Genomic DNA, 27581 nt, shown 5'->3' with positions numbered 1-27581 from the left:
CTGACCCTGTGAGAGGATGTAAAACCTGCGTGTGATGTGTCTCCATCAGGACTTCCACGAGATGAGCCACGGCCTGCTGCTGTGGCTGGAGAACATTGACCGCCGGAGGAACCAGCTGCTGCCCATCGACCCGGGGAGGGACAGCAACTCCCTGCAGGAGCAGCACAAGACCCTCACGGTAGAACACCTGCATCACCGTTTATTGACCTTTTTATTAAGGATATTTCATGTTATTTTCAATGCATAACAATAAGAAGAAGAGAACAGCTGATGAGCTGCACAGGTTTGTGTAAACAAAGCTGTATGGATGGATTTGGAGCAGATTAAAAACCTCCAACCCGGATCAAAGTAACACATATTTCCTCCCAGGTGATCCGTCAGGAGCTGCTGGACTCGCAGCTGAAGGTGTCCTCCCTGCAGGACATGTCCCTGCAGCTGCTCGTGCACGCTCAGGGCAGCGACTGTCTGGAGGCCAAGGAGAAAGTGCACGTGATCGGGAACCGGCTGAAGCTGCTGCTGAAGGAGGTGACCCGAGACCTGAGGGAGCTCAGCAAGATCCTGGAGATCAGCAGCAGCCAGCAGGTACACAGAAACACCCTGTACTTGCTGTTACTCCCCTGCACTCCTTAGGGGCCAGTGATTTCAGTTTTCCTTCCTCCTTCCTGTCTGAGGTCTCTCTCTGTCTTCAGGATCTGTCCTCCTGGTCGTCGGCGGATGATCTGGACACATCTGGCTCTCTGAGTCCGGTGTCAGGACGGAGCACGCCGAGCCGCCGCCGCTCGGTAACGTAGCGCCTTCTTCTGCACGCTCCACCACCAGACACTCTGAGATATAAATACTCAACAAATACTCTAACATGTGATCCCAAACAAAGCCCCTGAGAATGCCATATCCACCTTCATCCCAGGTCCCTCCACACCTCCTCCTCTTCACCTCCACCTCTCCCCCACAAACTCTCTCCTCCTCAGACTTCTTCTCCTCTTGCATGTTGTGTGTTCCCACAGCAAAGTCCTACGAGAAACCTGCAGACCCCTTTATTTCCTCCTCCTTTAGTTCTGTCCCCTAAAGAAAGACCCCCCCCCCAAAGCCCCTCCTCTAGCTCCTCCTTCCTGTGGAGTAATATCAGAGTCCTGGTTGTGATGAAACTGATTCATGCGCAGAAGCTGTTATTATCTGACGCAGAGAGCATGCCGTTAGTATGTTGGCGGGCTGCAGGAATGAGGACATACTCTATGAAGTGTCTCCTGTATGAAGCATGTGCTGCTTTCTGATCCTGATGTCTTTAGTCCAAGCATCACATTTCTGTCACAAAATCTTCCTCCTGATTTTGTTGCTGCTCTTCTCTCTCCATCCGACTGAAACATTCTTTCTTTCTTTTACCCCCCCCCCCCCCACACACCCCCTCCACCACCTGTACATTGCAAACAGCAGCGGGGCAGTAGTAGGGTTTCAGAGCCGGGAGCCCACCACCACAGGTACATTTCTGTCGGTTCCTAGCACCCGCAAAAGATCGTGGAACTCAACCTCCCATGATGCACCTGAGTCAGAATCAGAGCTTCTGTATTTTCCCCGCAGAGGTCCGTTGTTCTAATCTCCAAAGTGCACAGTGAGGTAGAGCAGCAGCAGTACTTATAGAATGATGAAGTGTAGCAGGTAGAAGGTGGGCAGCTCACCAACAGGTGAAGTTCTATATTTATTCATAATCTGCACAGAGCTCCTGACGGACCGTTTAGGATCCAGACTGAATATCAGAGTCATATTCCTGCTCATGCCGGTGTGTTCCACGGTCTTCTGTGTAGAGCTGTGTGTAGCTCTCAGTGAGGAAGAGTTCCTCCTCTTTATCTGCTTCATAACAGAACTACAGATTCTCTCCAGGCCTAACCCCCCCCCCCCCCCCCCCCCCCTTCGCTGACACTGAGCATACACTTTCTTTAAAAAGCCAGAAAATGTCTGCAATGAACAATGCTCAGGCTGCTCTCTCTCTCTCTCCTCTCTCTCCTCTCTCCCCTCTCTCTCTCTCCTCTCTCTCTCTCTCTCTCTCTCTCTCTCTCTCTCTCTCTCTCCTCTCTCTCTCTCTCTCTCTCTCCCTCTCTCTCCCTCTCTCTCTCTCTCTCTCTCTCCTCTCTCTCTCTCTCTCTCTCTCCCCTCTCTCCCCTCTCTCTCTCTCTCTCTCCTCTCTCTCTCTCTCTCCTCTCTCTCTCTCTCTCCTCTCTCTCTCTCTCTCCTCTCTCTCTCTCTCTCCTCTCTCTGTCTCTCTCGTGTGTGTGTGTGTGTGTGTGTGTCATCTCTTCTTCTGCTGCTGCCGCTCTATCACAACTATCACTCCCCCCCCCCCCTCAGTCTGTCATCTGTCAGTCTCAGGTCTCCATCCGTCACATGGTAAGGGGTGAACATCCTTCATGTCCATGCTCTCCTGGGGTCAGGGGTCACATAAAAACACTTGTTGATGTGTGAGGAGATGCAGGCGGGGGTCTCTGCGTTTAGAGCAGCGGATTCTGCAGAATAAGAAACAGTGAAACCCTGTCAAATATATGAAAGCGCTCTCTGTGTTTAAACTAAACTGTAACTTGAGTGCCAGTCTTTAGAGCGCGTAAAGCGGAGCCACTTCAAATGATTTTCTGCCCTAAAACTAAGACGATTTTCTCCAAACTATGACTCTCTGTTCCTATTCTTGGCTTTATTGACTTTTATATATTTTTCGGGGAATTTAAGATTTAGATTTTTCAGAAGTTTGCACTTTTACATATTTTGGGCAACCAGTGCCTTTAATATGGTGCAGTTCAGAAACGGGGAGACAGAGGGGAAGACGCGCGGCAAAGGGACTCCGGATTCGAACCTGGGTCCACCGCATGGGATCAAACCCCAGTAAATGGCCGCCTGCTCTACCCACTGAGCTAGGACGGCCTGGGGGATTTTCAGATGTTTTGACTCCATGTTCTGGACAGATATGAATATAAATCCAAAGAGGAGGCGTGATTCAGATGTATGGTTATCTCCTCACATCAGGTCCTGTAGGTGTGAGTCACTCATCTGTCTCTTCTACCCTTTGAGGATCAGTGATGTTTATACTGAGGGTGATGATGACTGATCATTTTAGGGCAAAGACACGTTGGGAAATACATTTGCTGTGTTTTTCCCGAACCCTTTAATAAATAACGAGGCTGTTTCTATTCGCTGCGCTCGCCTCGCCTCCGCATGCTTTGCATCTTTTAACAGAAGGAGCTGCAGCATGCCTCCTGTCTGTATGCTAACGCTAACATGCTCTACAGAGGAGCTGATGTCTGACCACAGACTGAATACATGTGTCTGTCCTGTGCAGTCTGTCCCCGTGATGTTAGCATGTAGCTCAAACCCAGCATGCTGCTCCTCAGCAGAGACTCAGCTACAGAGAACATTACTCAATCACTCTGAAATGAATGTAGGTATTTTACTCTGTTTCTAAGAACAGGAAAAACACAAACACATTTAAGGTGGTATTTTAATGCAAGACTATTATTGCCAGGCATGAGGGGGGGTGGGGGGGGGGTTAGGAAAACATTTGTCAATGATCAGAATAAGTTTGAAATATTGAGAAATGAAGTTGCAAATAGATCCTCTTTCTTCTTATAACTTGCATTTTGAAAATGAAATAAATAAAGATGAGAATAAAGTCAAACTGTGGGTAAAATATATGAACTGTGAAAGTTAAACTCAAAATGCAATGTTCAAATATAAATTGTATAATCAAATAATTCTGAAGGTCAGTGAAGCCCAACTTCATTCAAAACACTTTCGATATTACAGAAATCTCAACTCTGTTATCAGCTGTTTTTCTACTTCATTTTTGATGTTTCAAACATATTTTTGACAATCTGAATGGATTGACTCCAGAAATGCAAAGTAAAGGAATAGACCCCCCCCCCCACAGCTCCTCCCGTACCTGGCTCTAAAAGTCTTCCAAAGTGAGGATCTGAGTCTCAGGCGACGCCGCAGACCCATGTTGTTCCTAACCTCTCGCTGTGCTCTGGATGCATGTTCTCCTGCAGGTCTCTCAGCGCCGGTGGATCCGGTTCCTCCCGTTCTGACCCGGTCGGCTCGAGGTTCTGCAGCTCGTGGTTCCGGCGGGTTCTGATGGTGGCGCTGCCGCTGCAGTTGCTCCTGCTGTTCCTCCTCATCCTCAGCTTCCTGCTGCCGCTGACGGAGGAGGACTACTGCGCTCAGTCCAACAACTTCCTGCACTCCTTCTACCCCATGCTGAGCTACATCAACGGGCCCCCGCCAGTCTGATCCCGCAGGGGGGGGGGGGGGGTCCTGCAGAGGGACTGGAACTAGGCTGGATGTTTGGAGCAGAAACTGATCTTTGTCCTGCAGAAACTGATCTTCTTCCTAAAAAACTGAGTGTTTTCCTGCAGAATTGATACTTTTCCTGCAAAGCCGGATGCTAATCCTGTTCGATTTGATCTTGCTCAATTTTAACCTTGTCCTGCAGAGTGTGAACTTTTTCCTGCAAGAACTTTTGTTTCACGCAGACACTGATATCTGTGCTGCAGAATCTGAACTTTTCCTTCCAGAATGTTATCCTTTTCCTGAAAAATCTGATATAATTCCTGCATAAAACAGTTCTGATCTGAGTGTGTATGAAGTATGATCTCCCCTGATGCAGCCGGAGACGCAGTGAAGACACGAGAGTGACCCGCTGAGATTTGTCTGTGACTTTAACTCCTAACTCCAATGTTTGTAAAGACATGAATTATATCGTTCATTGCAATTATTTTTTTACCTGTTCTTTGGCATGCAGTTCTGATCATTCCCTTCATTGTGTCTACTTTCACTTAAATAACATTGAGATTATTTTGTGTTTTTAATATCGAAGCCATTTCCAGAGTTTAACTCCGTCGTCTGTCTTTCTACATTCCTGCTGTTTTATTTTCTAAACCAGATATAAAATAAGACTTTATGAAGACGTATAGAACTATTGTATATTTTGTATGACCGTCAGTATCTCATGTATAACAGGAATATTTAACATGTGTATAACATGAATATGAAATGTATGTATGTTTGAGACTATCAGAAACAAAGAATGCCAAATCCTCATAAAATGTGTCTTTTTCTTTCATTTCTTAAATATTTTTTTCATTTTATATGTTTATACTAAGCTTTTACTAAAAACAGAAATAAGAAAACATGTCTTTTGTTATTGGTTTCTTTAGAAGGTAGAAAGTTAAAAACAAGCTAACATAGAATAAAGGAATTCAATTCACGGTGCAATAAATTAATAAATGTATGCAGTAAAAGGCAAAGTCTAGAAGCTGAAAACTGCTTTTTCTTACCTTTGTATGTAAATAAGTACCTCAACAATTGATTGATTATAAAAATACACTCTTGAAACTTAAACTTTTTCTTCCAAATCTAATCTTTTTCCTGCAAAAAATGATGTAAATCCAGCAGAATTTGACCTTTGTCCTGCAGGAAAACAGTTATTATCTGAGTGTGTGTGACGTAGGATCTGATGTGTACTCTGCAATACATTGTGTGCAATTTACATTATGCCTTATAGCTCATATGCAGCATAAACATGAGCATAGCATAACTTCCATAACTCTAAGTGTTGCCAGGTAAGAAACCTGTACTTCAAAAGGAGAAACACTCACTCCAGCAGAGGGGACGCTGCAGAGCTAACATCTGGAGCCTTCATCAATACAAACACAAAAAGATTTATTGTAATCTAACGCTTTTAAAACAGTAAATGTGTGACAGCATTAAAGCAAGGAGCTGAGGGAGCTGAAGGTCAACAGAGGAGGCTGTAATATACCCTGAGTTTGGACTTTCAGGAAGACATGAAGGCTGAGGAGAGGAGCTCAGACCGAGGTGTGTGTGAAACTATTATAAATAAGGAATATATTGGAAAGATTATCAAGACTAATAGAGAAGGTTAAGGTCAGTGTAACATTTCTGTTGAGCCTAACGCGTAAATAAATACATAATGGATAAAGATCCCGTCAGCCTGGCAGTCAATGTTTGGGGAGACAGACATTACGCTGTCATTGCGTCATCACGTCACCTCACACAGGAACTGACAGGCATGTTTCAGGCATGTTATTTCTACTTTGTTTTCACACAAAAAGACGTTTTATGAAACTTTGAACCCTTTTCAAAACCTCCTGAATCTGAATCCCTTCTGTCTCATCCTCCGGTAAGCTAACAGACTGCTAGCATTTACACAGGGAGTGATGAAGCATTATTAGCATGCTAATCTGTTAGCTTCTTTAAAGCTCTTTATTTGAACTAATATCTGTATTATATCACAGGTAAACACTGTATGTGTGAGTATTAACCAGACTGATAACGTTAGCGAGGATAGTCTCTGCTGGTTAGTGCAGTCAAGGTCAGTGCTGTTTGATTTGCTCTTTTTAAAGTATTAGATTTAAGATGTTTGTGAATGACAGTATAAGAGTTTCTATTTGTGCTCAAAGACGCTGTTTTTACATCGCTCTGTAATGCATGCTAAACTACAGAATGTCATGATGGCAGTCAGTCCTGCACACTGCACAGTATATAGACTGACTGTACATAATAATAATGACATTGCTTACATTAAAGTTTAGAAGCTACAAGTCAGCTCCTTCACATATTTTGTGTTATTTCTTTGCAGTTTTTATTGTTTGAAACTGATTTGCATGTTTTTAAGATGTATTTAAAAAAGGAATGAAGTGCTGCATGTCTAATGTTAATAACATGTGTTCTTATTTATTGCCAAATTATAAAAACGTTTATTTTGAAAGAAATGATCTTATTGTATTTGTTTCATATCCTTTTAATAATAATACGTTGTTTTTATCAAAAGTCAAATAATGCTTTTCAAATGTTTGATCATTGTTTTATGATGCATTAAATGTCTCTTATGTTTGACCCACATTTCGTAATGCTCAGAGTCTTCTGCTCTCGTACAGAGTGCCCACATATCATCAGTGTCGTTTGTTGAAGGTATTGCAGCGTTGTCCACACTAATCCCTTTTCACCACATGGTGCAGCTCTTATTCACTCAGAACTTTCTTCAGAATGTCTTCAGTTTAGTTGTTGAAGTACGTGTTGCATATGGAAGTGTATATAATGGGTCTGATCTCCCGCAGCAGCTGCTTCCACTCGGGGGGTGGAGATGCTCCTCCGGTCGCTGTGGTCCATGCTGGGAGCTCGGCTCACTGCAGGGAGGAAACCAGTCTGCCTCTGTGGAACCACCATCAGGACCCGGCTCTCCTCACAGACTCTCCATGTGAACTCTGTCCAGCAGAGACATGTAGGACGTCCTGCTTCAGGGGGGGTCAGGAGTCCTGTCGGCTCGGTGTTAGCATCCTCTGGGGTCCTGAGTGCACAGAGGCGTTTCTACTCTCCAGACATCGTGAAGTCCATCTTAAAATCCACTGCAGCTCCAGCTGCTGCTTCTGGGAAGAGAGCTCCTAAAGGACCAAGGACCAAACAGCCGTCCAGGTCCAACCTGCCGTCCTCCAGCGAGGACAAGGTGAGCAGAAACCCGACAGAAGTTTACCTGTGAGGATGTAAGAGGTGTTCCCGTAGTACTGGAGTATCGGGGCAGTTTTGAGAAGCATCATTTCTCTTGCAGCGTACAGGAGGATAAGATTTAAATCCTGAAGTAAAATGTTAACGTTACAGTAACAAACCCAAGATTCTGTGAGAATACATTTAGGATATTTTCTAAATAAAGTTGAGTCAATAAATTCACAAAATGTCAAAGTGAAAAGAAGAAAGGGGTTATATTTTGAGGATAGAGAACATTTTAAGGATGAAGTTGTGATATTTTCAGAACAAATTAATGATGGTTGAAGTAAAGTTGTGACATTTAGGGAATTTCAACAACAAAATCTAAATATTTAGGAATAAGGTGCGAAATGTCCAAAAGTACAGTTGAGTAAATACTGGAGAAAGGTTTTGTGACATTTCAGCAAAACATTCAACATATCCGTAGTTTCGTCTTGATATTTCCAGAATAGTAGTTGAGACTGAAATGCTAGCTCTTGGTGTTCTACTGGAGGTTAAGCTCTGACCCTGGAGAAGTCCCTCTTCACACTAACCATCAGGACTGTCCTCCCTGGGTTGCGTGATGATTTAGTTGTACTGAATGAAGTCACTCTGTCTCTCTGCAGGACACCATGCAGTGCATTGCCTTTGCGACGGCAGACCAGTACCACCTGCCGACGCTCTGCCACGACCTGATCAGCCACGGCTTCACGGAGATTAACCTGCCAAGAGGTACCAGTTCAAAACGCTTCAGAGATTACAGATTCACAGTGGATGGAATGGGATGTAGATGCTAACACTGTTGTGTTTGATGTCAGATGCTTCCAATGCTCTGGTGATCAGCACGGACATGGCTGCCAAACCAGACGACAACGCTCTCATGTTCCTCTTCAGGTCGGGAAGTCTCTGATCTAGACTCTTTATAAAGTACAAGATGTGTAAGGTGCTAGGTTTCCCAGGGACCCTGGACTCGAACGTTTGGGAAAAACGTGATAGTTTTAAAGAAATATTCAGAAATTCCAAAAAGTCGAAATTTGGAAACAAAATCTGAAGTTTGAAAATAAAAAATCTGGAAACAAAAAGTGAGTTTGAATAGAAGTTGATTACAAGCACAGGAAGAAGAGGTTAGAATAATGAGGAAAGAGAGGGACATTTGTAAAAGCCAAACTTTAGAGAAAAAAGTCAGAGATTTGAAAAAAATGTTTTTAGGAAAGTCAGATTTAGAGAAGTAATTCAGAATGTTTCAAAGTCCTCATTTACCAAAACATCCAGACATAAAAAAAAGAAAGTGTGTATCTATGTGTATATATCTCTGTGTATCTATGTGTATATATCTCTGTGTATCTATGTGTATATATCTCTGTATACAGAGAAGTATTGAACACGTCAGCGTCTCTCAGTAAATACATCTCTAAAGGTGCTCTTCATCAGATCTTCATCAGCTGTCGGTAACAACCCATGCAATCCACACATGCACAGAATCAAACCATAGCTGTCCATAGATGAAGTGGTGTGTATTGAAATGGAATGACACAGGGGGAAAGTACTGAACACGCTTACTGACATGTATTTAATCCTTGGTACAAAAGCCTCTGTTGGGAATGACAGCTCCAAGACGCCTCCTGTATGGAGAAACCAGTCTCACGCTCAGGTGTGATTTCGGTCCATTCTTCCAAACGGTCTTCAGGTCTTGGAGGTTCCGTGGGCCTCTTCTATGAACTCTGTAGTTCTTTCCAAAGATGTTCTGTTGGACTCAAGATTGGTTGGTCCATTCTAGCAGCTTCATTTTCTTTCTCTGAAACCAGTTGAGTTTCCTTGGCTGTGTGTTTGGGGTCATTGTCTTGCTGAAATGTCCGCCCTCGTTTCATCTTCCTCATCCTGGTAGATGGCAGCACATTTTTACCAAGAATGTCTCTGTACATTTCTGCATTCATCCTTCCTTCAAGTATATGAAGTTTGCCAGTGCCGTTTGCTGAAGAACAGCCCCACACCCTGATGCTCCCCCCTCCAAACTTCCCTGTGTGGTGTTTCTGGGGGGATGTGCAGTGCCATCTGACCTCCACACATGCTGTGTGTTATGGCATCCAAAGAGTTCCATTGTGGACTCACCTGAGCAGACGATATTCTCCCAGTATTTCACAGGCTTGTCTAAATGTTGAGCAGCAAACTTTAACCGAGCTTCAGCATGCTTCTTCTTCAGCGATGGAGTCTTGCGTGGTGAGCGTGCGTACAGGCCGTGGCGGCTGAGTGCAGTACTCATTGTTTCTTTGAAACACTTGGACCTGCTGATTCCAGGTCTTTCTGAAGGTCTCCACAAGCGGTCCTTGGCTCTTGGACAACTCTTCTGATAATTATTTTCACTCCTCTGTCAGAAATCTTGCGAGGAGCACCTGGTCGTGGCTGGGTTCTGGTGGGAGGATGTTCTTTCCACTTCCCGATGAAGGCCCCAACAGTGCTGGAACATTCAGGAGTTCAGAAATCTGTAACGCCATCAGTTTGTTTTGCAACAGTAAGGTTGTGAAGGTCTTGAGAGAGCTCTTTGCTTTTACCCATCATGAGATCTTTCTTGTGTGACACCTCGGTAATGAGAGACCTTTTTATAGGCCATCAGTTGGACGGAACCAGCTGATATTCATTTGCACTGAGGAGGGCAGGACTGCTCTCTACTCACTGGCAGACTTCAGCTGGTGTCTTGGCTTTCCCTCCCTTTCTTCATGTGTTCAATACTTTCTCTGTGTCATTCCATTTGAATACACATCACTTCATCTACGGTTTGATTCTTTGCATGGGTTGTTACCGACAGCAACACACCACACACACACACATACACACATATATATATGTGTGTGTGTGTGTGTGTGTGTGTGTGTGTGTGTGTGTGTGTGTGTGTGTGTGTGTGTGTGTGTGTGTGTGTGTATGTGTGTGTATGCTTGAAGAAAAGCTGAAGTCTTCTTTCATAAACTCATGTTTGATGATCTTCAGGGAAGGCTCCGTGGTGTTCTGGAACGTGGAAGAGAAAGAAGTAAATACATACTTTCTGTAAACATGTCGTCATTCAACCCGAAATCTGAATATTCCTGACCCCTGTTGACCTCTCTCTCACCTCTCTCACCTCTCTCCTCTCTCTCCTCTCTTTCCTCTCTCTCCTCTCTTTCCTCTCTCTCCTCTCTCACCTCTCTCTCCTCTCTCACCTCTCTCCTCTCTTTCCTCTCTCTCCTCTCTCACCTCTCTCTCCTCTCTCACCTCTCTCCTCTCTCTCCTAACAGATGAAGAGAGTGCTGAGGATCCTGGAGCTCCATGAGATCCAGCCCTACGAGGTGGCCTTAGTGCACTGGGAGAACGAGGAGATCAGCTACACTGTGGGAGAGTATGTACACACACACACACACACACACACACACACACACACACACACACACACACACACACACACACACACACACACACACACACACACACACACACACTAAAGGTCAGTAAAACATGTGCAGATACTTGTTGTTGGTGTTCATATGTCATTGTGTACGATCAGGGGGAACACGAAGCTGGAGCGAGGCGACTTCATGCTGAGCGACATGATGGACCAATCAGAAGCTGTGCTGGAGAAGTTTGCCTTTTCTAACGCTCTGTGTCTGTCAGGTGAGGAGCGGCTGCTATAAACCACCTTCATCATTCATCTATTACATATCTATAACGTCCTCCTGCTCCTCCTCTTCCTCCTGCTCCCCCTGCTCCTCTTCCTCCTGCTCCTCTTCCTCCTGCTCCCTCTCCTGCTCCTCCTCCTGCTCCCAGTGAAGCTGGCCATCTGGGAGCACTCTCTGGATAACTTTGTGGAGTCCATCCAGTCCATCCCGGAGGTACAGACTGTGTGTGTGTGTGTGTGTGTGTGTGTGTGTGTGTGTGTGTGTGTGTGTGTGTGTGTGTGTGTGTGTGTGTGTGTGTGTGTGTGTGGTGTGTGTGTGTACTTATTAAAGTGAATGTGATCATGACCCCCCCCCCCTCAGACCCTGAGGTCTGGCAGGAGAGTGAAGCTGTCCTCCGCTGAGGTCATGAAGAAGATAGGAGAACTTTTCACGCTGAGGTAAATCCAATCTTCCTCAAATAGTGCCTCGTTAAGAGGGGGGGGGTCTCAGGGTGAGGTAAACAGCTGTTTGACCTCTGACCTCTGAACTCTTAGAAATTTGAGTCTGAAAAAAATCTCACAGAAAATCATTATTTTTTAGGAAACAATTGAGTATCAGCATTCTGATATTGAATCAATAATTGAGACCCTTGTGATTCTTTTTCTGATTTGCGACTAAAATGTTTTAAGTGTTTTTATTTAATCCTTTAATTTCCAGAAAAATAAATATAGAAAAATGTCATTATTTTTCAGGACTGGAAAATAATGACATTTTGAAATGTTCTGAAATATATTTGATCGAATATTAAAGTGAATATAAAGGTTTCTGAACGCCCTGACTTTAAGATCAGAAGGAAAGACTCACTGTGTTTGTGTTTGTGAGTCAGACACTGCATCAACCTGAGGTCAGACCTGCTGCTCACTCCAGACTTCTACTGGGACCGAGAGAACCTGGAGAAGCTCTACGACAAGACGTGCCAGTTCCTCAACATCAGCCGCAGGGTCAACGTGAGTCCAGCTCTCCTCTCAGGTTATTAATGCTCTAATGTGACCTGAGAATATACTATAACTATGTGAACACATGTGTACATGTGTGTGTTCTGTGTGCAGGTCGTGAACCAGAAGCTGGAGCACTGCACGCAGCTGACCGACCTGATGAGGAGTCACCTGAGTGAGAAACACAGTCTGAGGCTGGAGTGGATGATCGTCATCCTCATCACCATCGAGGTGAGCAAATCAAACGCTCCGCCTGGTCAGTACCTTTATCAGAGGGCGGGGGCTGACTGTTTTGAGTGGTGGTAGTTTGTGTACAGTCATTGGTTCGTTGTTCGTTACTGTGTCCTGACATAAGGCTCGTCCAGACTATAAATAATAAAAATGAATCAGCGTCGGAATGAGCTGGACATGATATCTCCATCAAGAGCTTAACTTAACCCCAACGCCCTACAGATAATGACAACTTATTTGGGAATTGTGAGAAATAAAACAGCAAGCTTTTAGTTTTAGCAAAAAAAAGGAACTTCTTATCATCTGAATCCCCGAACCCCCGAAGGATCACTGTTATTTATTTAATCAGCGGATAATATAATTCTTTAAGATGCTCTGATATGCTCTGCCTGTCTCCAGAGAAGAATGCATCCAGTGTGTGGGAGAGTGAATCCCTCTGGAGGAACACAGGGATTTTAGCCTTTGTAGACCCTTTACATGCACTAACAACTGTAGAACACACCAAGCGAATTTGAAAAGCGCTAAAGAAATGTAATGTATTCTTCTTACTGCTGGAGAGGGAGCACCTCACAGAGCAGAAGAGGGCCTCTTTAAAGCCAGAGAACAAAATGTGTTTCTGGTTTTTGTGCAGGTTTTGTTTGAACTTTCAAAAATGATCTTCTGAGCTGCTCCTCCAAAACAGCACAGACCTGAGGAGGGTCTGAGGAGGGTCTGAGGAGGGCCTGAGGAGGGCCTGAGGAGGGTCTGAGGAGGATCTGCGCTGCCGGACACAGAGGTATTTTCTCAGATGATTTCTGGATACTTTTTTCCTGGATGGACTGAAATCTGGAAGAGGACCTGAACATTTTGAATGTCGTTCTGTCTCTGCTGCTCAGCACCGACACATCAACACACACGTCTGTTCTTCCTCTTTTTTGAAATGTTAACCTGCTGAAGATCATTGCTGGAAACAAAGTGCATCATGGAACATTTATGCAACATTTCCTGAAGCCTACGAATCTCTTGCCGTTTTGAAGCGGCAGAGATTTCCTGTCGTGTGAAATTATTCTAGAAAAAAGTAGAAAAAATATGAAATGAAATACATGTTATTTAGTCCTCGCTGTTATTTATGATGCAATAAAGTGTTGTAAATGTGTCCCAGTTACTATTCACTGTTTGCATGTCAAGTGTTGAAACTACTACTGCTTGATACACAGCATCAAACCTCAATACTTAAAGGGTTAAAAACTGCATTTTCTGATATCTTTGCACGAAAAGCACTCCGAAGATCTATGAATTATAGTTATATAAATAGAGTTAATCATAGTTATTCTTCTGTCGTTGCAGCTTTACTCAAGTAGATTGAGTAAGGGATGATGTGCACATTACCCCACACGGCCACATCCTGCACACACTAACGACTCCCGGTATTAAATGCAAAATGTAATTGGCTTGAAAATGATTGTATTTCTAACCTCTCTCTCTCTCTTGATCCGCTCAGGTCACTATAGTGATTGATACTGTCATACTGACCTCTGAAGCGTCCCAATTAACCAATCAGAATCCAGTATTCAACTGAGCCGTGTAATAACACTAAACGTTTCCATATGCGAGACAAAAGTGCAAAACAAGAGGAACTGGAAATATACAGGAATGGATTTATTCAAATAAAATAATACTTTATTCATAAAACACTTATATATGTAAATATAGATAAACCTCTATACCTCAGGGTTATGATTCGCACAGATCAGCAGGAGAGGTGGAAACGGAGGCGAACAGCAGCTGATATTTCATGAGGACAGAGGTTACACACAGCTGGGATCAAAGCTGCCATCAGGGTTTAAGGCTTTGCTGATTATAATGTCATCAATTAGATCAATTAGTGTAAATAATTCGATATCAATAGCAAAGCTGTGCATGCTCTCGCCATGCTCACAGTAGAAAGGGTTGTAGATTAAAAAGTATTAGCATTAAAACAGTCGTTATGTACAAGATCATATACAGTGAGAGCAGATTTGAACTGAAATGGTTGAAGTGGTTCACAAATGATAACTATTGAAGGCTTTTAGAATATCTACAGGGCTCTCCTCCGCTGTGTCCTGGGTCAGGCTCATTCATTAGTGTTTGATTATTCCTAAATGCATTTAAACGCTAAAGTGTGACGCATTCAATCGATCTTTGCAAAAACATGATGTAAAAGACAGGATTAGTAATAAAAACCTTAGTGAAATCTCACTGCATGCACCCTGAGCCGAGCACGCTCCAGCTGATTCCTCTGGTCACACACTTGTATATAATATTCATATCAATAAGATGATCTTACACACAAACGCATATCTTTTTGGATGGACGTAATGTCAAATAAAAGCATCAGAGTGCAGCTTCCGGGTTTCCTGCTGCTGTCGGTGGTTCTCTCCAAAGGCTCTCTGATTGTCCAACCTGCAGAGAAGAGTAAGAGTGGCGTGGTATTTAAATGAGTTTAGACATGGCCTTAAATGTAATGCGTGCTTTCATAGGAAGGGAGATAGTCTTATCTGTAGTCCCGTTTTCTAACTCTGGCAGAATGTGAAAAGTTATTCATCTTTTTGCAGAATAAGTCAAAATGTCTTCCGTATCTTCAAGTGCTTGCACCGAGCAAAGTGCCAGATATATTGTGTATGATGACCATAAAAGGAGAATAGACTTTGGGGTTTTAGCCTTTGCACACCATTTACATGCACTAAAAACCTATGCGACAGGGACACCACAAAAACAGAATGTATTTGTGTTCAAGTTAAATGAAACATGTGCTATGATTGACTTAATGAACCACTGCTATCACTGCAGTGTATATAAAGGGGTATAGATATGGTGATACTGAGTCTGAGTTGGTGTTGGTAGAGAAAACGTTTTGATTGGTTTGTTGGTTTTGCATGAAAATGGAAAACTACTGATTTTGGTAATTGTGGAATTCAGCAGTTTCAAGTGTTTTGAAAAAGGATTGCAAGTATAGGAATTGCAACTGGAGGAGCTCACCTGGTTATTGGCACTGAAGTCGAGGGAAATCCGTCGCTCTACATCGTGGTGACACACACCGTTTCAGGGTCAGGGTTCTCGAGTGCAACAGCAAAGTCTTCATCACTTTCCACCTCCACTGTCTCTGCTGTCTTGTGCTGACGTTCTTCCTCCATTTCTAACTCGAGTCCTGCCTTCTCCTCTTCCTCGTTTCCTACGCAAGGCTCCAGAATCTCCTCCTCCTCATTATGGGGCACCTCCTGAATGTCTTCCTCGGCATCCATCCACACATCCAGTTCATGTTCCTCCTCCTTCGGTTTGACCGGCTCCTCCACACGGTCACTAGCTGCACAGATCACCGGCGGACTCAGGGACGCTCCTCTTTTCTCCGATTGCTTCACCGGTTGTATTGTTTCTGCTGCCTGGACACTGGAGGTCAGTCTCTCCGTTGGTTTGATTTGTTCCAGCGCTTCCACAGTTTCCAGGGCTTGGATGTTAATATCCAGCAGTACAGCGGGAGTGGACATCACGGCCCTCTCCGTTGACTCTGAGTTCACCGCTGGTTCTATGAGTTCTGCTGCCTGAGCGGCGCCCTCCGTTACCTCCATCTGTATCCCACTCTCGTGTTGTTGTATTTGACTGACAGGTTCCACTGGCTCTACTGCCTGAACTCCGACCTCCGACATGTCTGGAGCGTGTGAATTTGCTCTCCTGTACTGTATGTTTAGTTTGAATTCAATGGAAACACTGGAAGGGGAATCCAGGACATTACTTGCTGAGATTATCGCAGTGTTCTGTGGGGAAGCTATTCCAGCGGTACTGTGGGTTACAACCGGACTCTGGATGATTTGAGATTCCTCGTGAATTATTTGATCCAATTTGACCTCTTCTACTGCAAACCCTGGCTTGCATTTTTCCTGTTTAGATTTAGTTCCCTCCGAATTCTGTTTCTGTTCAAGGATGGAGGTACCTGAACTCTCCGGTAGAGTTTGAAGAAGAACCTTGGGTACTTGTTCAGTTGCAGAGACTTCACTGACGACAGCAGCTGCTTCTTCCTGTCTTTCTCTGAATGTTTCACTACTATCCTCCATTGCTTTTTGACCCTCCACTTCACCTTCAACTCCGTCTGTGACAGCATCTGGCTGATTCACGCACTCTTGTTCCACCACTGATTCAGGTTCTGCCTCTTGCAGGGTTTCCTTTACTTGTGGAACAACTTCTACAATAGTCACCTTGAGTTCCTCATTAGTTAGTTCGTCTTCGATCTCTGGAGTTGCTGAGAAGTCCTCTACCTTTGTGAGTGTTTCATGACAAACATCTATGACCTCCTTCTCTTCTGTAACCCCTACCTCCAGCAGCGAGTCCCCGATTGTCTCGGCTGATTTGACATCGACGTCCACCACCTGCACTTGAACTCTGTGTCTGTCCTCGGACTCTACAGATGGCCCATGCATCATCACCAGCATGCTGCCTTTCAGTAACGGTGTGGAAGTCTCTACCTCGTCCTTGAACTCTTGCTCACTTGCGGCTTTACTGATCAAGGGTTCAGGGATAGCTGAAGTTTTCTCCTCCAACACATCAGGTATTGCAACTGAAGCATCTTTGCACACGACTACCTGAGCAACGACTGCATGCTCAAATGCACTGCTTGTCTCAGTGCCTGGAAGTTCACTTTCTTTTTCTGTCTCAACAGTGGCTTGCACAGCACAGAGCATAACTTCATGGTTTGGTTCATTTGTAACTGTAGCGGTGTCTTCAGACGGCGCTGGGGGTTGTTCGGTAAGGACTGTCTTTTCCAGGACCTGAACTTTACTTGCTTCCTCGTTAACAACGGATACAGAAACTGCTGCCAATGCTTGTAACTCATCTACAACTTCAGGTACACAGTCCTCCTGCTCAACCCCGACATCCTGTGGGATACTTCCTGTTTTCTGATCCTCTGCAATCTCTAAAGGAGTATCGAGTTGGGCCACAGCTTCACTCTCCATCCCATTTGTAACTGAAGCAATGACATGGTCGACGTCTGGTTTGGGACCGTCTTCTTTTAGTATCGCCTCCTGAGCATTACCTCCCTCAATAGCTTCTGGGACTTCCTGCACATCCATTGATGTTCCTCCATCAGCTTTGGTTTCAGTCACTTTATCTTTTGAATCAGATGGTAAAACTTTGGGATCTTGAACAGGTTCAGTTTTGGCAGCTTCCTCTGGTAGTCTTCCTTCTGGCTCAACTTCAGTGTCCCTGCTTGGGTTCATCTGTAACTGTTTCCACTGCTGGATAACTTCTGATATGAGTACAAGTGATTGAAGGCTACCCACCTCTGGACCTGATGCAGGTGCTTGTTCAGCTTGTAATACTTCCTGTTGTTCAACTGTTCTGGACGTATCGTCATTAGCTTCAGTGCAGGGTATTGTTTCCTCTTGGGGTTCATCTGATATTGTTTTTTGTTCAGGGACATCCTCAGATACTGCCTCTTTTTCAATTGATGGAAGGCTACCCGTCTCTGAATCTGATTCTTTTACAGCTTGCACTTCTTCTGGTTCTTGAATATCTCCAGATTTTGAAGACTCCACTGGCTCAGAAGGGACCTTAAGGGGAGTTATTGCGTCATCTCTGGGTTCCTCTGTAAAGGGTTCTGCGTCTGGAATATCCTCTGGTATTACTTCCTTTTCAAGTGATATAGGGCTACCCACCTCTGAATCTGATCTAGATGCTTGAACAGCTTTGGGTTCATCTGTAACCTTTGTAATGTCCTCTGATTCTACGTCCTTTGCAAAGGATTGTACACCGCCCTCGACTGAATCTAATGCTGGCACTCGAACAGTTCCCAGTATTCCTGGCGCTAAAACGTGTTCAGTTTTGATATTTTCCTCTGGCTCAACCTCAGGTTCCTTTCTCGACTCATCTGTAATAGTTTCTGCTACCGAAGCGTCCTCAGATATGACCTCTTTTTCAAGCAAATGAATACTGTCCTCTGCTGGATCTGATGTTGGTGCTTCAACAGCTTCTGATACGACTGGTTCTGGAATATTTTGAGTTGTGGAAGCAACCGCGGGCTCAAGATTGGCTTCAGTGCAAGGTATTGTCTCCTCTTTGGCTTCATCTATAACTTTCTCTGGTTCGGGAACATCCTCTGATATGATGTCGTTTTCAGGCGATTGAACACTGACCTCTGGTGATTCTGATGGTGGTGCTTTGGGTTCATCTGTACCTGCTTCCACTGCTGAAATATCTCCTGGTATTTCTTCCTTTTCAAGTGACAGAAGACTACCTCCCTCTGAAGCTGATGCAGATGCTTTTTCAGCTTGTAATACTTCTGGTTCTTCACCTGTTCTGGAAGCATCAACTGGCTCAATAATTCCTTCAGTTAGATGTAATGAATCCTCTTTGGGTTCTTCTGAAACGGTTTCTGCTTCAGCATCATCCTCTTTTTCATGCAGTTGAACACTGCCATCTTCTGAATCTAATCCTGCTTGAGCTGCTTGAACTACTTCCTGCACTACTTCCTGTTCTTGAACATGGTTGGTTTGGGCAGCATCCATTTGCTGAAGATTGGCTTCAGTGAGAGGTGTTGTTTCCTCTTCGGGTTCCCCTGTATGATTCTCTGATATAACCTCTCTATCCAGTGACTGCACACTGCCCTCTGCTGAATCTAAAGTTAGTGGTTGAACAGCCTCCACTGATTCCAGTTCTTGAACGGTCTTGGCAACACTTGTTTGGTGTTCTTTTTTTTCTGGCTCAACACTGACTTCAGCGAGACACTCTTCTGTCTGTTTGAGTTGATCTGTAACCGCTTCTGCTTCAGGAAAGTCCTCTGGTTGTACTTCCTCTGCTGGTGATTGATCACGGCCCTCCTCTGAAACCAATGTGGAGGTTTGCACAGCTTCTGATGCTTCCTGTTCTTGAACATGTTCAGGTTTGAAAGCAACTGTTTCTAGTGCATCTTTCTTTTCTGGGTCTACATTGACCTCAGTAAGAGCCACTTTTTCCTCTTTGAGCTCATGTGTTTCAGCTGCTGGTTTGTCTTCTGATATAATGTCATTTTCAGGGGATTGAACACTACCCTCCTCTGGATCTAATGGTGGTTCTTTATCCTCAACCTGAATTTGATCAGTGACATTGTGCATAAGATCTTCCTTTTCCGTTGATTGGACTTGCTCCATAGCCTCATCCCTTGTTTCTTCAGCTTCTATTCCAGCTGCTTCTTGAGGGTCATTCTTTGGTGGCTCTGTTTCACTTAGATGGGCCTCAACTACAGATCCTTCCTCCGGGACCACGTCACCTTGAGGTAACATATCTGTAGACGCAGCCGCGTGTACCTCTGATAGGCAGTCCCCCAGCTGATAAATCTCATCAACACTTTCTAGTTCTTTTAGGCTTTGCTCCGGATGTGTCACATCAACGTCATGGACGTCATCCAAAGCAATATCAGCAGTGTAAAACTCTTCAGTGTGAACTTCAGATACGATCTCTGTGGACACAGAGTCATTGACTTCAGATATGCTCTCTGTTTGGGCGCTCGCTGTAAGTTTGTCGATTGCTTCAAGTTCCTCAAGATCTAGATCTGGGTTGATGACAGTTGCATCTAATCCTTTGTGTAATTCAAGAACTGTCAGCCCTTTCTTTACTGATGTCTCCATTATTTGATGCGAGACAGAAACAACCACTGTATTAGATCTTACATCATCTGAACAAACTGGAACCACCTTAGGGCTAATGGAAATGGATTCAACAACCTGGTGCAGAAGGGTATCTGTTTCCTTCACCACACATTCAGCTGGGACTGGTGTCGTGTTGCCGGATGTTTTAGAAGACTCTGAAGATAACTGGGAAACTGCAGAGATCATTTCAGTTTCATCCCCCTGGGTAGTGTCCAAAGGTTCTGGTGCAGTAATGGCCTCAGATGTGATCTCTACCAGGTCCTCTGCGATGGTGTCATCTCTAGCTGCCTCCTCGGTGAGAGAAGCTGGGGTGGCCTCCTCTGGGATGTCACTGAGCTGTGGTTTACTGAGGGATTCTGTATCTTCAGATTCTTCATCTGTAGCAGGGCTTGCAGGTGCCTTGCTCTCTAAAGCATCATCCTTGTCTTGGACTGTCATTGCTTCAGCTTGCAGACTGTCACCCTGTAGGACTGGCTCAGCCTTCTGATCCAGGCGGTCTTGCTGGAGTTCTTGGTCTGCTTCCTTGGGAGTATGCGTTTCTATGTCTACCTGTGTTTGTATTGGAACCGCTGTCTCAGCTATATCAAACTCAGACAAGGGAACAACAGCTGGTGTGTCCGAGTCTTCATCTCCTGAAGCGGCATCTCTATCCGCCTCGTCTGAAGATACTTGGTCTTGCTTTTCCGTAGACTTTCTCTTCTTTCTGCCTGGTAGGAGTTTCTTTATCGAGAAGGAGGACTCATCATGAGTACTTTCACTGTCAGATTGTACGCCGTCTTTGCTCTCAACTTCATCCTTCGCTTTCCTTTTCGGGGTGATAAGTCTTTTCAACGACTTCCATGTGGACCCTGAATCCCCCTCTGAAGGACTTCCTGCTTGTTTGGGGGAATGGGCTACACTATCATCGGCCTCGTTGGCGCTTTCCAGTCCTGACTCTGCACCACCTTTAGATCCAGTGTCTTGCTTGTTTTTCTCGCTATCATTTGGAGGTGTTTCCTCCTCAGAGTCTGATGTTTTACGGCTTCTTCTCCTTCCAGATCCACACAAGACAGATTCCCACGAGACAGACGAGTCTTTTCGTATGTTGCTTTCTTCTGTGCTGTGATCTGATATCTGCCCTCCTTCCACTGGTTTTGGTTCCTCAGCTAAACACTTGATTTTTGTCTCTTCATTACTCAGGGACGGTCTCTTCCTGAGCTTCTTTGGAGTCATCAGTTTTTTGAAGGAAGCCCATGCACCTTCCTCCTCTTCTGCAGAGCATTGTGCACGGACTTCTCCTTTCTGATTCTCAAAGGACTCGGTCGAGGATATGACCTTATCTGAAACGTGTTCTCCAGAGTCAGACATCCTCGCATCACTTGATCTCCTGCTCCTTTGCTTTTTGGGAACTTTATTTAAATTAGACCCTGAAAACAGCCTTTTCAGAGGACTTGCTTGAACTTTGTCCTTCTCTTGAGAACTCAGAATGTCCGGCTCAGTGACGATGATGGTCAAAGGATCCACAGTGTGAGCTGCAGGCTGGATTTCCCCTTTCAGTTCTGTCTCAACTGCAGCTGCTTCGACACCAATGTCCTCTTTATCCTGGTGTTGGTCTTCAGTTTGTTCGGTCGTCTCTACAACCTCTTTATTTCCCAGATCCTCCAGCTCTTTGTCAGTGGTCTCCTCTTCTGGAGGCTTCTTTTTCTTCTGTAGTCCAGAAAAAATTCCAGTAGTGAAAAATCTTTTGATTGGAGATACGATTTCCTCCTCTCCAGGACCAGAAGGAGATGTGGGTTGCGGCTCTTCTTCAGGTGTGGCTTCCTGCGGTGCATCTTCTGCAACAGGCATTTCTGCATCTCCATTAACAGATTCAACTTCCTGTTTGGGTGTTGTTTTCTCCTCTGCATTTCGAGGGAGGTCCTCCGATGTAACGTCGGTCAGGGTGGGACATGTTGTTGAGTCATTGTCATACGTCTCCTGAGCCATGTTCACATCAGTATTTTGTTCAGGATTCTCACTTGTGGTCTCCTTTGTTGTCTCTTCAAAGTCTTCTGGTCTGTTTGGTTCTTCCCTGTTGGGGTCATCTGATGCTACGTCGCCTGAGCCACTCCTCACCGTCAACTTCAAACCGACCTTACTGAAAAATCTCCTGAAACTTTCGTTGATGTCGTTCTGCTTTGCGTCCATTTCAGTCATCTCCAGAGGTACGTCTTCATCAGCGTCAGCTTCATTAGCGGATTCCTTTTCACTTACTTCTACAGGTTCTAAAGGGGCTTCTTCTTCTTTGAGTGGCTCTTCTGATTCAGAATCATCCTTCTGCTGGTGAGAGGAAAGCTAAACCAGGAAAAAGATTAAATATTAAAATACTTGGATTGCAAAAGGCGGTAAGAGACTGATGACTGAGATGAAACTCTATCAGCTGGAAAACAAACACTAATGCATCAGTCATATGATTCTGACGCTGTCCGTCGTAACAGGCAGTGAAAGAGCTCCTACCCTCCTGCAGGATCCTGCTCCTCACAGTGGCCGTTCACTTCGGCTATCGAGCTGTCTGCCTTACCGTTGATCTCAGAGATCTGCACATTGTTTTTCAGAGGCTGGAACAAAGCACAAAGAACACAGTCAGTGCAAGATAGTATTATAAAGACGCTAAAAATCCTCTCTTGTTTGTAAGAACATTCACAAGCACTGGTTTCAGCTGAAAGTAGGGATGTCATGGGAACCAAATACTTGATTCTTTAAGGTATCAACACACGAAAACTCCTCACTCTTGTGGAAGAGATTAAATTGTATGGAAGCTAGAATATCAAACAATTCTCTCCTTAGGCAGAACATTGGTACATTTCCCAGTTTGTAAAGGTAGTTTCAGAAGCACTGGTTTCAGATTAAAGAAGGGATGCCGATACAGGAACCAAAGAACACATGTTCAAAGTATTTTGTTTAAGACCCACTGGATGAAATGGGACGATCAATGGGCCCTCCCTGACACGGGGTACTGATCCCAAAACCAATTTGTTGTGTTGACTTGGATCTGTGGGTCATGTTAGTACACCATGTGAGTACACCATGTTAGTACACCATGTTAGTACACCATGTTAGTACACCATGTTAGTACACCATGTTAGTACACCATGTTAGTACACCATGTTAGTACACCATGTGAGTACACCATGTGAGTACACCATGTTAGTACACCATGTGAGTACACCATGTTAGTACACCATGTTAGTACACCATGTTAGTACACCATGTTAGTACACCATGTTAGTACACCATGTTAGTACACCATGTGAGTACACCATGTTAGTACACCATGTTAGTACACCATGTTAGTACACCATGTGAGTACACCATGTGAGTACACCATGTGAGTACACCATGTTAGTACACCATGTTAGTACACCATGTTAGTACACCATGTGAGTACACCATGTTAGTACACCATGTTAGTACACCATGTTAGTACACCATGTTAGTACACCATATTAGTACACCATGTGAGTACACCATGTTAGTACACCATGTTAGTACACCATGTTAGTACACCATGTTAGTACACCATGTTAGTACACCATGTGAGTACACCATGTGAGTACACCATGTTAGTACACCATGTTAGTACACCATGTTAGTACACCCATATTAGTACACCATGTGAGTACACCATGTTAGTACACCATGTTAGTACACCATGTTAGTACACCATGTTAGTACACCATGTTAGTACACCATGTTAGTACACCATGTGAGTACACCATGTTAGTACACCATGTTAGTACACCATGTTAGTACACCATGTTAGTACACCATGTTAGTACACCATGTTAGTACACCATGTTAGTACACCATGTTAGTACACCATTTAGTACACCATGTTAGTACACCATATTAGTACACCATATTAGTACACCATGTTAGTACACCATGTTAGTACACCATGTTAGTACACCATGTTAGTACACCATGTTAGTACACCATGTTAGTACACCATGTTAGTACACCATGTTAGTACACCATGTTAGTACACCATGTGAGTACACCATGTTAGTACACCATGTGAGTACACCATGTTAGTACAACATGTTAGTACACCATGTTAGTACACCATGTTAGTACACCATGTTAGTACACCATGTGAGTACACCATGTGAGTACACCATGTTAGTACACCATGTGAGTACACCATGTTAGTACACCATGTTAGTACACCATGTTAGTACACCATGTTAGTACACCATGTGAGTACACCATGTTAGTACACCATGTTAGTACACCATGTTAGTACACCATGTTAGTACACCATATTAGTACACCATGTTAGTACACCATGTTAGTACACCATGTTAGTACACCATGTTAGTACACCATGTGAGTACACCATGTTAGTACACCATGTTAGTACACCATGTTAGTACACCATGTAGTACACCATGTTAGTACACCATGTGAGTACACCATGTGAGTACACCATGTGAGTACACCATGTGAGTACACCATGTGAGTACACCATGTTAGTACACCATGTTAGTACACCATGTTAGTACACCATGTGAGTACACCATGTGAGTACACCATGTGAGTACACCATGTGAGTACACCATGTTAGTACACCATGTTAGTACACCATATTAGTACACCATATTAGTACACCATGTTAGTACACCATGTGAGTACACCATATTAGTACACCATGTTAGTACACCATGTTAGTACAACATGTTAGTACACCATGTTAGTGCACCATGTTAGTACACCATGTTAGTACACCATGTTAGTACACCATGTGAGTACACCATGTTAGTACACCATATTAGTACACCATGTTAGTACACCATGTTAGTACACCATGTTAGTACACCATGTTAGTACACCATGTGAGTACACCATGTTAGTACACCATGTGAGTACACCATGTGAGTACACCATGTGAGTACACCATGTTAGTACACCATGTGAGTACACCATGTTAGGACACCCAGAGAAATAACTTTTAATGCTTTTTCTGTCTTTTCGATTTCTCTTTCTGCTGAAGTTGTATTTTTTACATTAACACGTATTTACAAAGTTTTTTAGGAACCGAGTGACTCGAGAACCTGTGTTTAGAAAGCAATGGGGATCTTCCCTGGGAGAACTTCAAAATACAACCTATTTTTCATCCTGGTATTGTAACACGTGCGTTCAATTGACTTACATTATGAGGCGTTCAAGCTCTGTCAGTAGAAACTCGTATGAGCTGAATGCAGATTACTACGTTATCGTAAAGAGTTCAAATGAACCTTGATAAATGTTGTTTCCTGGGAGGAACTTCAACAAATCCAGTTGTTTAAAGGAGATTTTTCCACAGTAATGTAAGATGTGGCCAGGGGAAGGGAAGTTTGGGGCCCTCTGCTGGAATTATTTCCTCTGCGAACCGACTCCCAATAAGTGTTTAAAAGACGGATAAATGGGAATAATGAGCACCAATCTGAAACCAATCAAAACAAACTGTGTATTTAAATGAAAGTCCAATCCTTTCTTTCAGGATCCTTTATTTCAATCCTTGAATTGAGTATGGGTTAATACCTAATTTGTGGTATCTTGGCACCACTCTCTATAAGAAAGTATTTGGTCCTTTGCCCAAAGCTGGAGAAAAATGAACCAAATCCATCAGAATTTGAACTTCCGTGACACAAATATGTTCAGTCTCAGATTAACTGGGGCTCCAACAATACAGTCCAGTCAGCGTCCAGTGGGTCTGATGGTAGACTCACTGTTAAATAACCCTAAAAGTTCAAATATCCAGCCCTTGATCCAGATTAGTCTGAGCAGGGAACAAGCAGCACATGTTCCCCCACAATGTGGAAACACAATTATTAGACACCACAGAAATCTGCTGATACCTGCTGGGGCTGTTGGACATTGATACAGGGGTTAATCCTAGCAAGTTTCTGACCATGCAGGATACCCAGTGAGTTATTGCAGCCTTAAATGTAATTAAATCAAAGCATGTCCCTAAATAGACTGATTAAACGACTGCATGAATAGGAAAGTCCGTAATGTGATTCTGGAACTGTGAGCTGATTTTCCACTTTTAAAATGCATGCACCTCGCTTCAGTCAGGCTGGGAACAGGCTTCACTTTGTTTTAAGACCCAGTGGTCAGAATGGGACAATCAATGGACCCTTCGTGAAAGTATTTAGAAAAAGAAAAGTCCATATTGATCCTGACACGGGGTACTGATCGTATCTCTGGGCCTCACACATTATGATCCATCAATGTGAATGTGGAATTTTAGCAGCGGACACAATAATTAATCAGCTTTCCAGTTTTTATTTTCACGGTGGTTCCCCCACAAGGATCCTTTCCACAACGCACAAAACTGATTTGTTGTGTTGACTTGGGTCTGTGGGTCATATTAGTACACCTTTTAACCCAGAGGAGTAACTTTTGAATGCATCTCTCTGTCTTTTTGATTTCTCTTTCTGCACAACTTGTATTTTTCACATTGACAGGTATTAAGAAGGTCTAAAGTCTTTAATTTGTAAAACAGAACAGGTGCAAATACCTGAAACATGTGACACTGTAAGCAACCAGATGTTTTAAAGTATTTATTTCTAGTGTTACTTTAAGGGAACACCATCATGCAGACATCTATAGGGAACATTTTGAAGTCATACAGACTCTGCCTCAGCCTCTTCCTGCCACCTGATCCACAGTCCGATGCCTTGCATGCAAACTGAGTTAAAATCAATGCAGTGTTTTGGAGAAGCCACGCACTCCCACAAACATGATACTGCAATATCTCCTCCACCCTCACTCTGAAAACAAAGCCCTGGAACACGACATCTGTGACCATGAAAGACGGCCTGCAGCTTCCTAATGCTGTTATCAGCCCATCACAGAGGGTCAAGCGGCGTGAAAGCACAGTCTCGTGTTCATCACTCACAACACATTAAGGGTTATTTCCCTCCTCACAGTGCCCTGCTGTCTCTCTGACTTCCTGCCCTGCATGTGATCCCGGTGAACAACACATCGATGCTGCTGAGTGAGAGAGCTCTTCGTCTCCCCAGGGCTTCACAGGTTCCTCCGACAGGGAGAGGTCCCCACTCCTGCACTCTCTCCCCTTTTACGGTAAATTCAACTTGTTCTGCATCATGAAACCATGAAACGGATTCGAGCAGGTTCAAGAAAAGTCAGGAAAGCATCTATAGCTCCTACAATTTCACAGAATAAGACTCAACTTTTAGACACCTGAATAAAATGAGCCCCTGTGCTCGATGCAGTTTATCCCAACATGCAAGGACTTGTTATAATATATCTCAGGGTTAATGCATGTCCTGGCAGCTGCACTGTCCTGGCAGCACAACATCCAGCCTCAGCATTTCTACTCTGCACCGCTGACTGCTCTCAGCAGAATGAGAGGTTTCACACCAGCAGTGTGTTGCTGATATTCAGCCCTGCAGAACTAAATAGGACAGTAAACGGGTTTCTGCAGCATGACAGCAGTGTTTGAGTGAGTGATGATCAGTTACCTTGTCTCCAGTATCCTGCTCAGCATCCTGCGCGTCGCCGCTCCCCCCCTCTGCCGCTGCAGCGTCGCGGTGCGCAGACTGAGCGTCGCCCAT

The 27581-nt window shown here is 44.1% G+C and overlaps 3 protein-coding genes across 8 annotated transcripts in view; 2 read left to right on the top strand and 1 right to left on the bottom strand.

The window, feature by feature from the left end:
* The window catches only part of syne1b (spectrin repeat containing, nuclear envelope 1b), a 90601-nt gene extending 85434 nt beyond the window's left edge, over nt 1-5167 (top strand). The window contains 5 exon segments of the mRNA XM_063909560.1: nt 50-178; nt 370-582; nt 690-782; nt 1429-1475; nt 4026-5167. Of these exon segments, the coding sequence (XP_063765630.1) occupies nt 50-178; nt 370-582; nt 690-782; nt 1429-1475; nt 4026-4266 (723 nt within the window). The 3' untranslated portion in view covers nt 4267-5167.
* An 850-nt stretch (nt 5168-6017) lies between these two features.
* rmnd1 (required for meiotic nuclear division 1 homolog) lies at nt 6018-13499 on the top strand. 6 transcript variants are annotated; one of them, XM_063909616.1, is made up of 13 exons: nt 6039-6175; nt 6291-6367; nt 7116-7498; nt 8142-8247; nt 8334-8409; nt 10498-10537; nt 10782-10882; nt 11048-11154; nt 11308-11372; nt 11520-11596; nt 12025-12145; nt 12248-12364; nt 12996-13499. In XM_063909616.1, the coding sequence occupies exons 3-13, from the start codon at nt 7139-7141 to the stop codon at nt 13026-13028; spliced, it is 1203 nt and encodes a 400-aa protein (XP_063765686.1). In that variant the 5' UTR covers nt 6039-6175; nt 6291-6367; nt 7116-7138; the 3' UTR covers nt 13029-13499. The 6 variants fall into 6 exon arrangements, 5 of the variants coding, with proteins under 5 accessions (XP_063765688.1, XP_063765685.1, XP_063765686.1 ...); XM_063909617.1 differs by having other exon boundaries at nt 7113-7498; XM_063909618.1 differs by lacking the exon at nt 6291-6367 and having other exon boundaries at nt 6018-6073.
* Nucleotides 13500-13981: 482 nt separating this feature from the next.
* akap12a (A kinase (PRKA) anchor protein 12a) lies at nt 13982-27581 on the bottom strand. Its single transcript, XM_063908302.1, has 4 exons — nt 27489-27581; nt 22512-22574; nt 15362-22311; nt 13982-14785 (listed from the first exon to the last, which is right to left on the bottom strand). The coding sequence occupies exons 1-3, from the start codon at nt 27579-27581 to the stop codon at nt 15400-15402; spliced, it is 7068 nt and encodes a 2355-aa protein (XP_063764372.1). The 3' UTR covers nt 13982-14785; nt 15362-15399.

This window comes from Eleginops maclovinus, chromosome 19, assembly GCF_036324505.1.
Source record: "Eleginops maclovinus isolate JMC-PN-2008 ecotype Puerto Natales chromosome 19, JC_Emac_rtc_rv5, whole genome shotgun sequence".
In the NCBI taxonomy this organism is placed as follows: Eukaryota; Metazoa; Chordata; class Actinopteri; order Perciformes; family Eleginopidae; genus Eleginops; species Eleginops maclovinus.
This window is presented reverse-complemented; position numbering and strand designations above follow the sequence as displayed.

Excerpts from the sequence above, each read along its gene's own strand:
- akap12a (XM_063908302.1), bottom strand. The coding sequence starts at position 27,581 with ATGGGCGACGCTCAGTCTGCGCACCGCGACGCTGCAGCGGCAGAGGGG. Across the intron at positions 22,575-27,488 it reads AGCAGGATACTGGAGACAAG|CCTCTGAAAAACAATGTGCA; the intron begins GTAACTGATCAT and ends GCTTTGTTCCAG. Across the intron at positions 22,312-22,511 it reads CAGACAGCTCGATAGCCGAA|CTTTCCTCTCACCAGCAGAA; the intron begins GTGAACGGCCAC and ends TTCCTGGTTTAG.
- rmnd1 (XM_063909618.1), top strand. The coding sequence starts at position 7,139 with ATGCTCCTCCGGTCGCTGTGGTCCATGCTGGGAGCTCGGCTCACTGCA. Across the intron at positions 7,499-8,141 it reads CGTCCTCCAGCGAGGACAAG|GACACCATGCAGTGCATTGC; the intron begins GTGAGCAGAAAC and ends GTCTCTCTGCAG. Across the intron at positions 10,538-10,781 it reads GGAACGTGGAAGAGAAAGAA|ATGAAGAGAGTGCTGAGGAT; the intron begins GTAAATACATAC and ends CTCTCCTAACAG.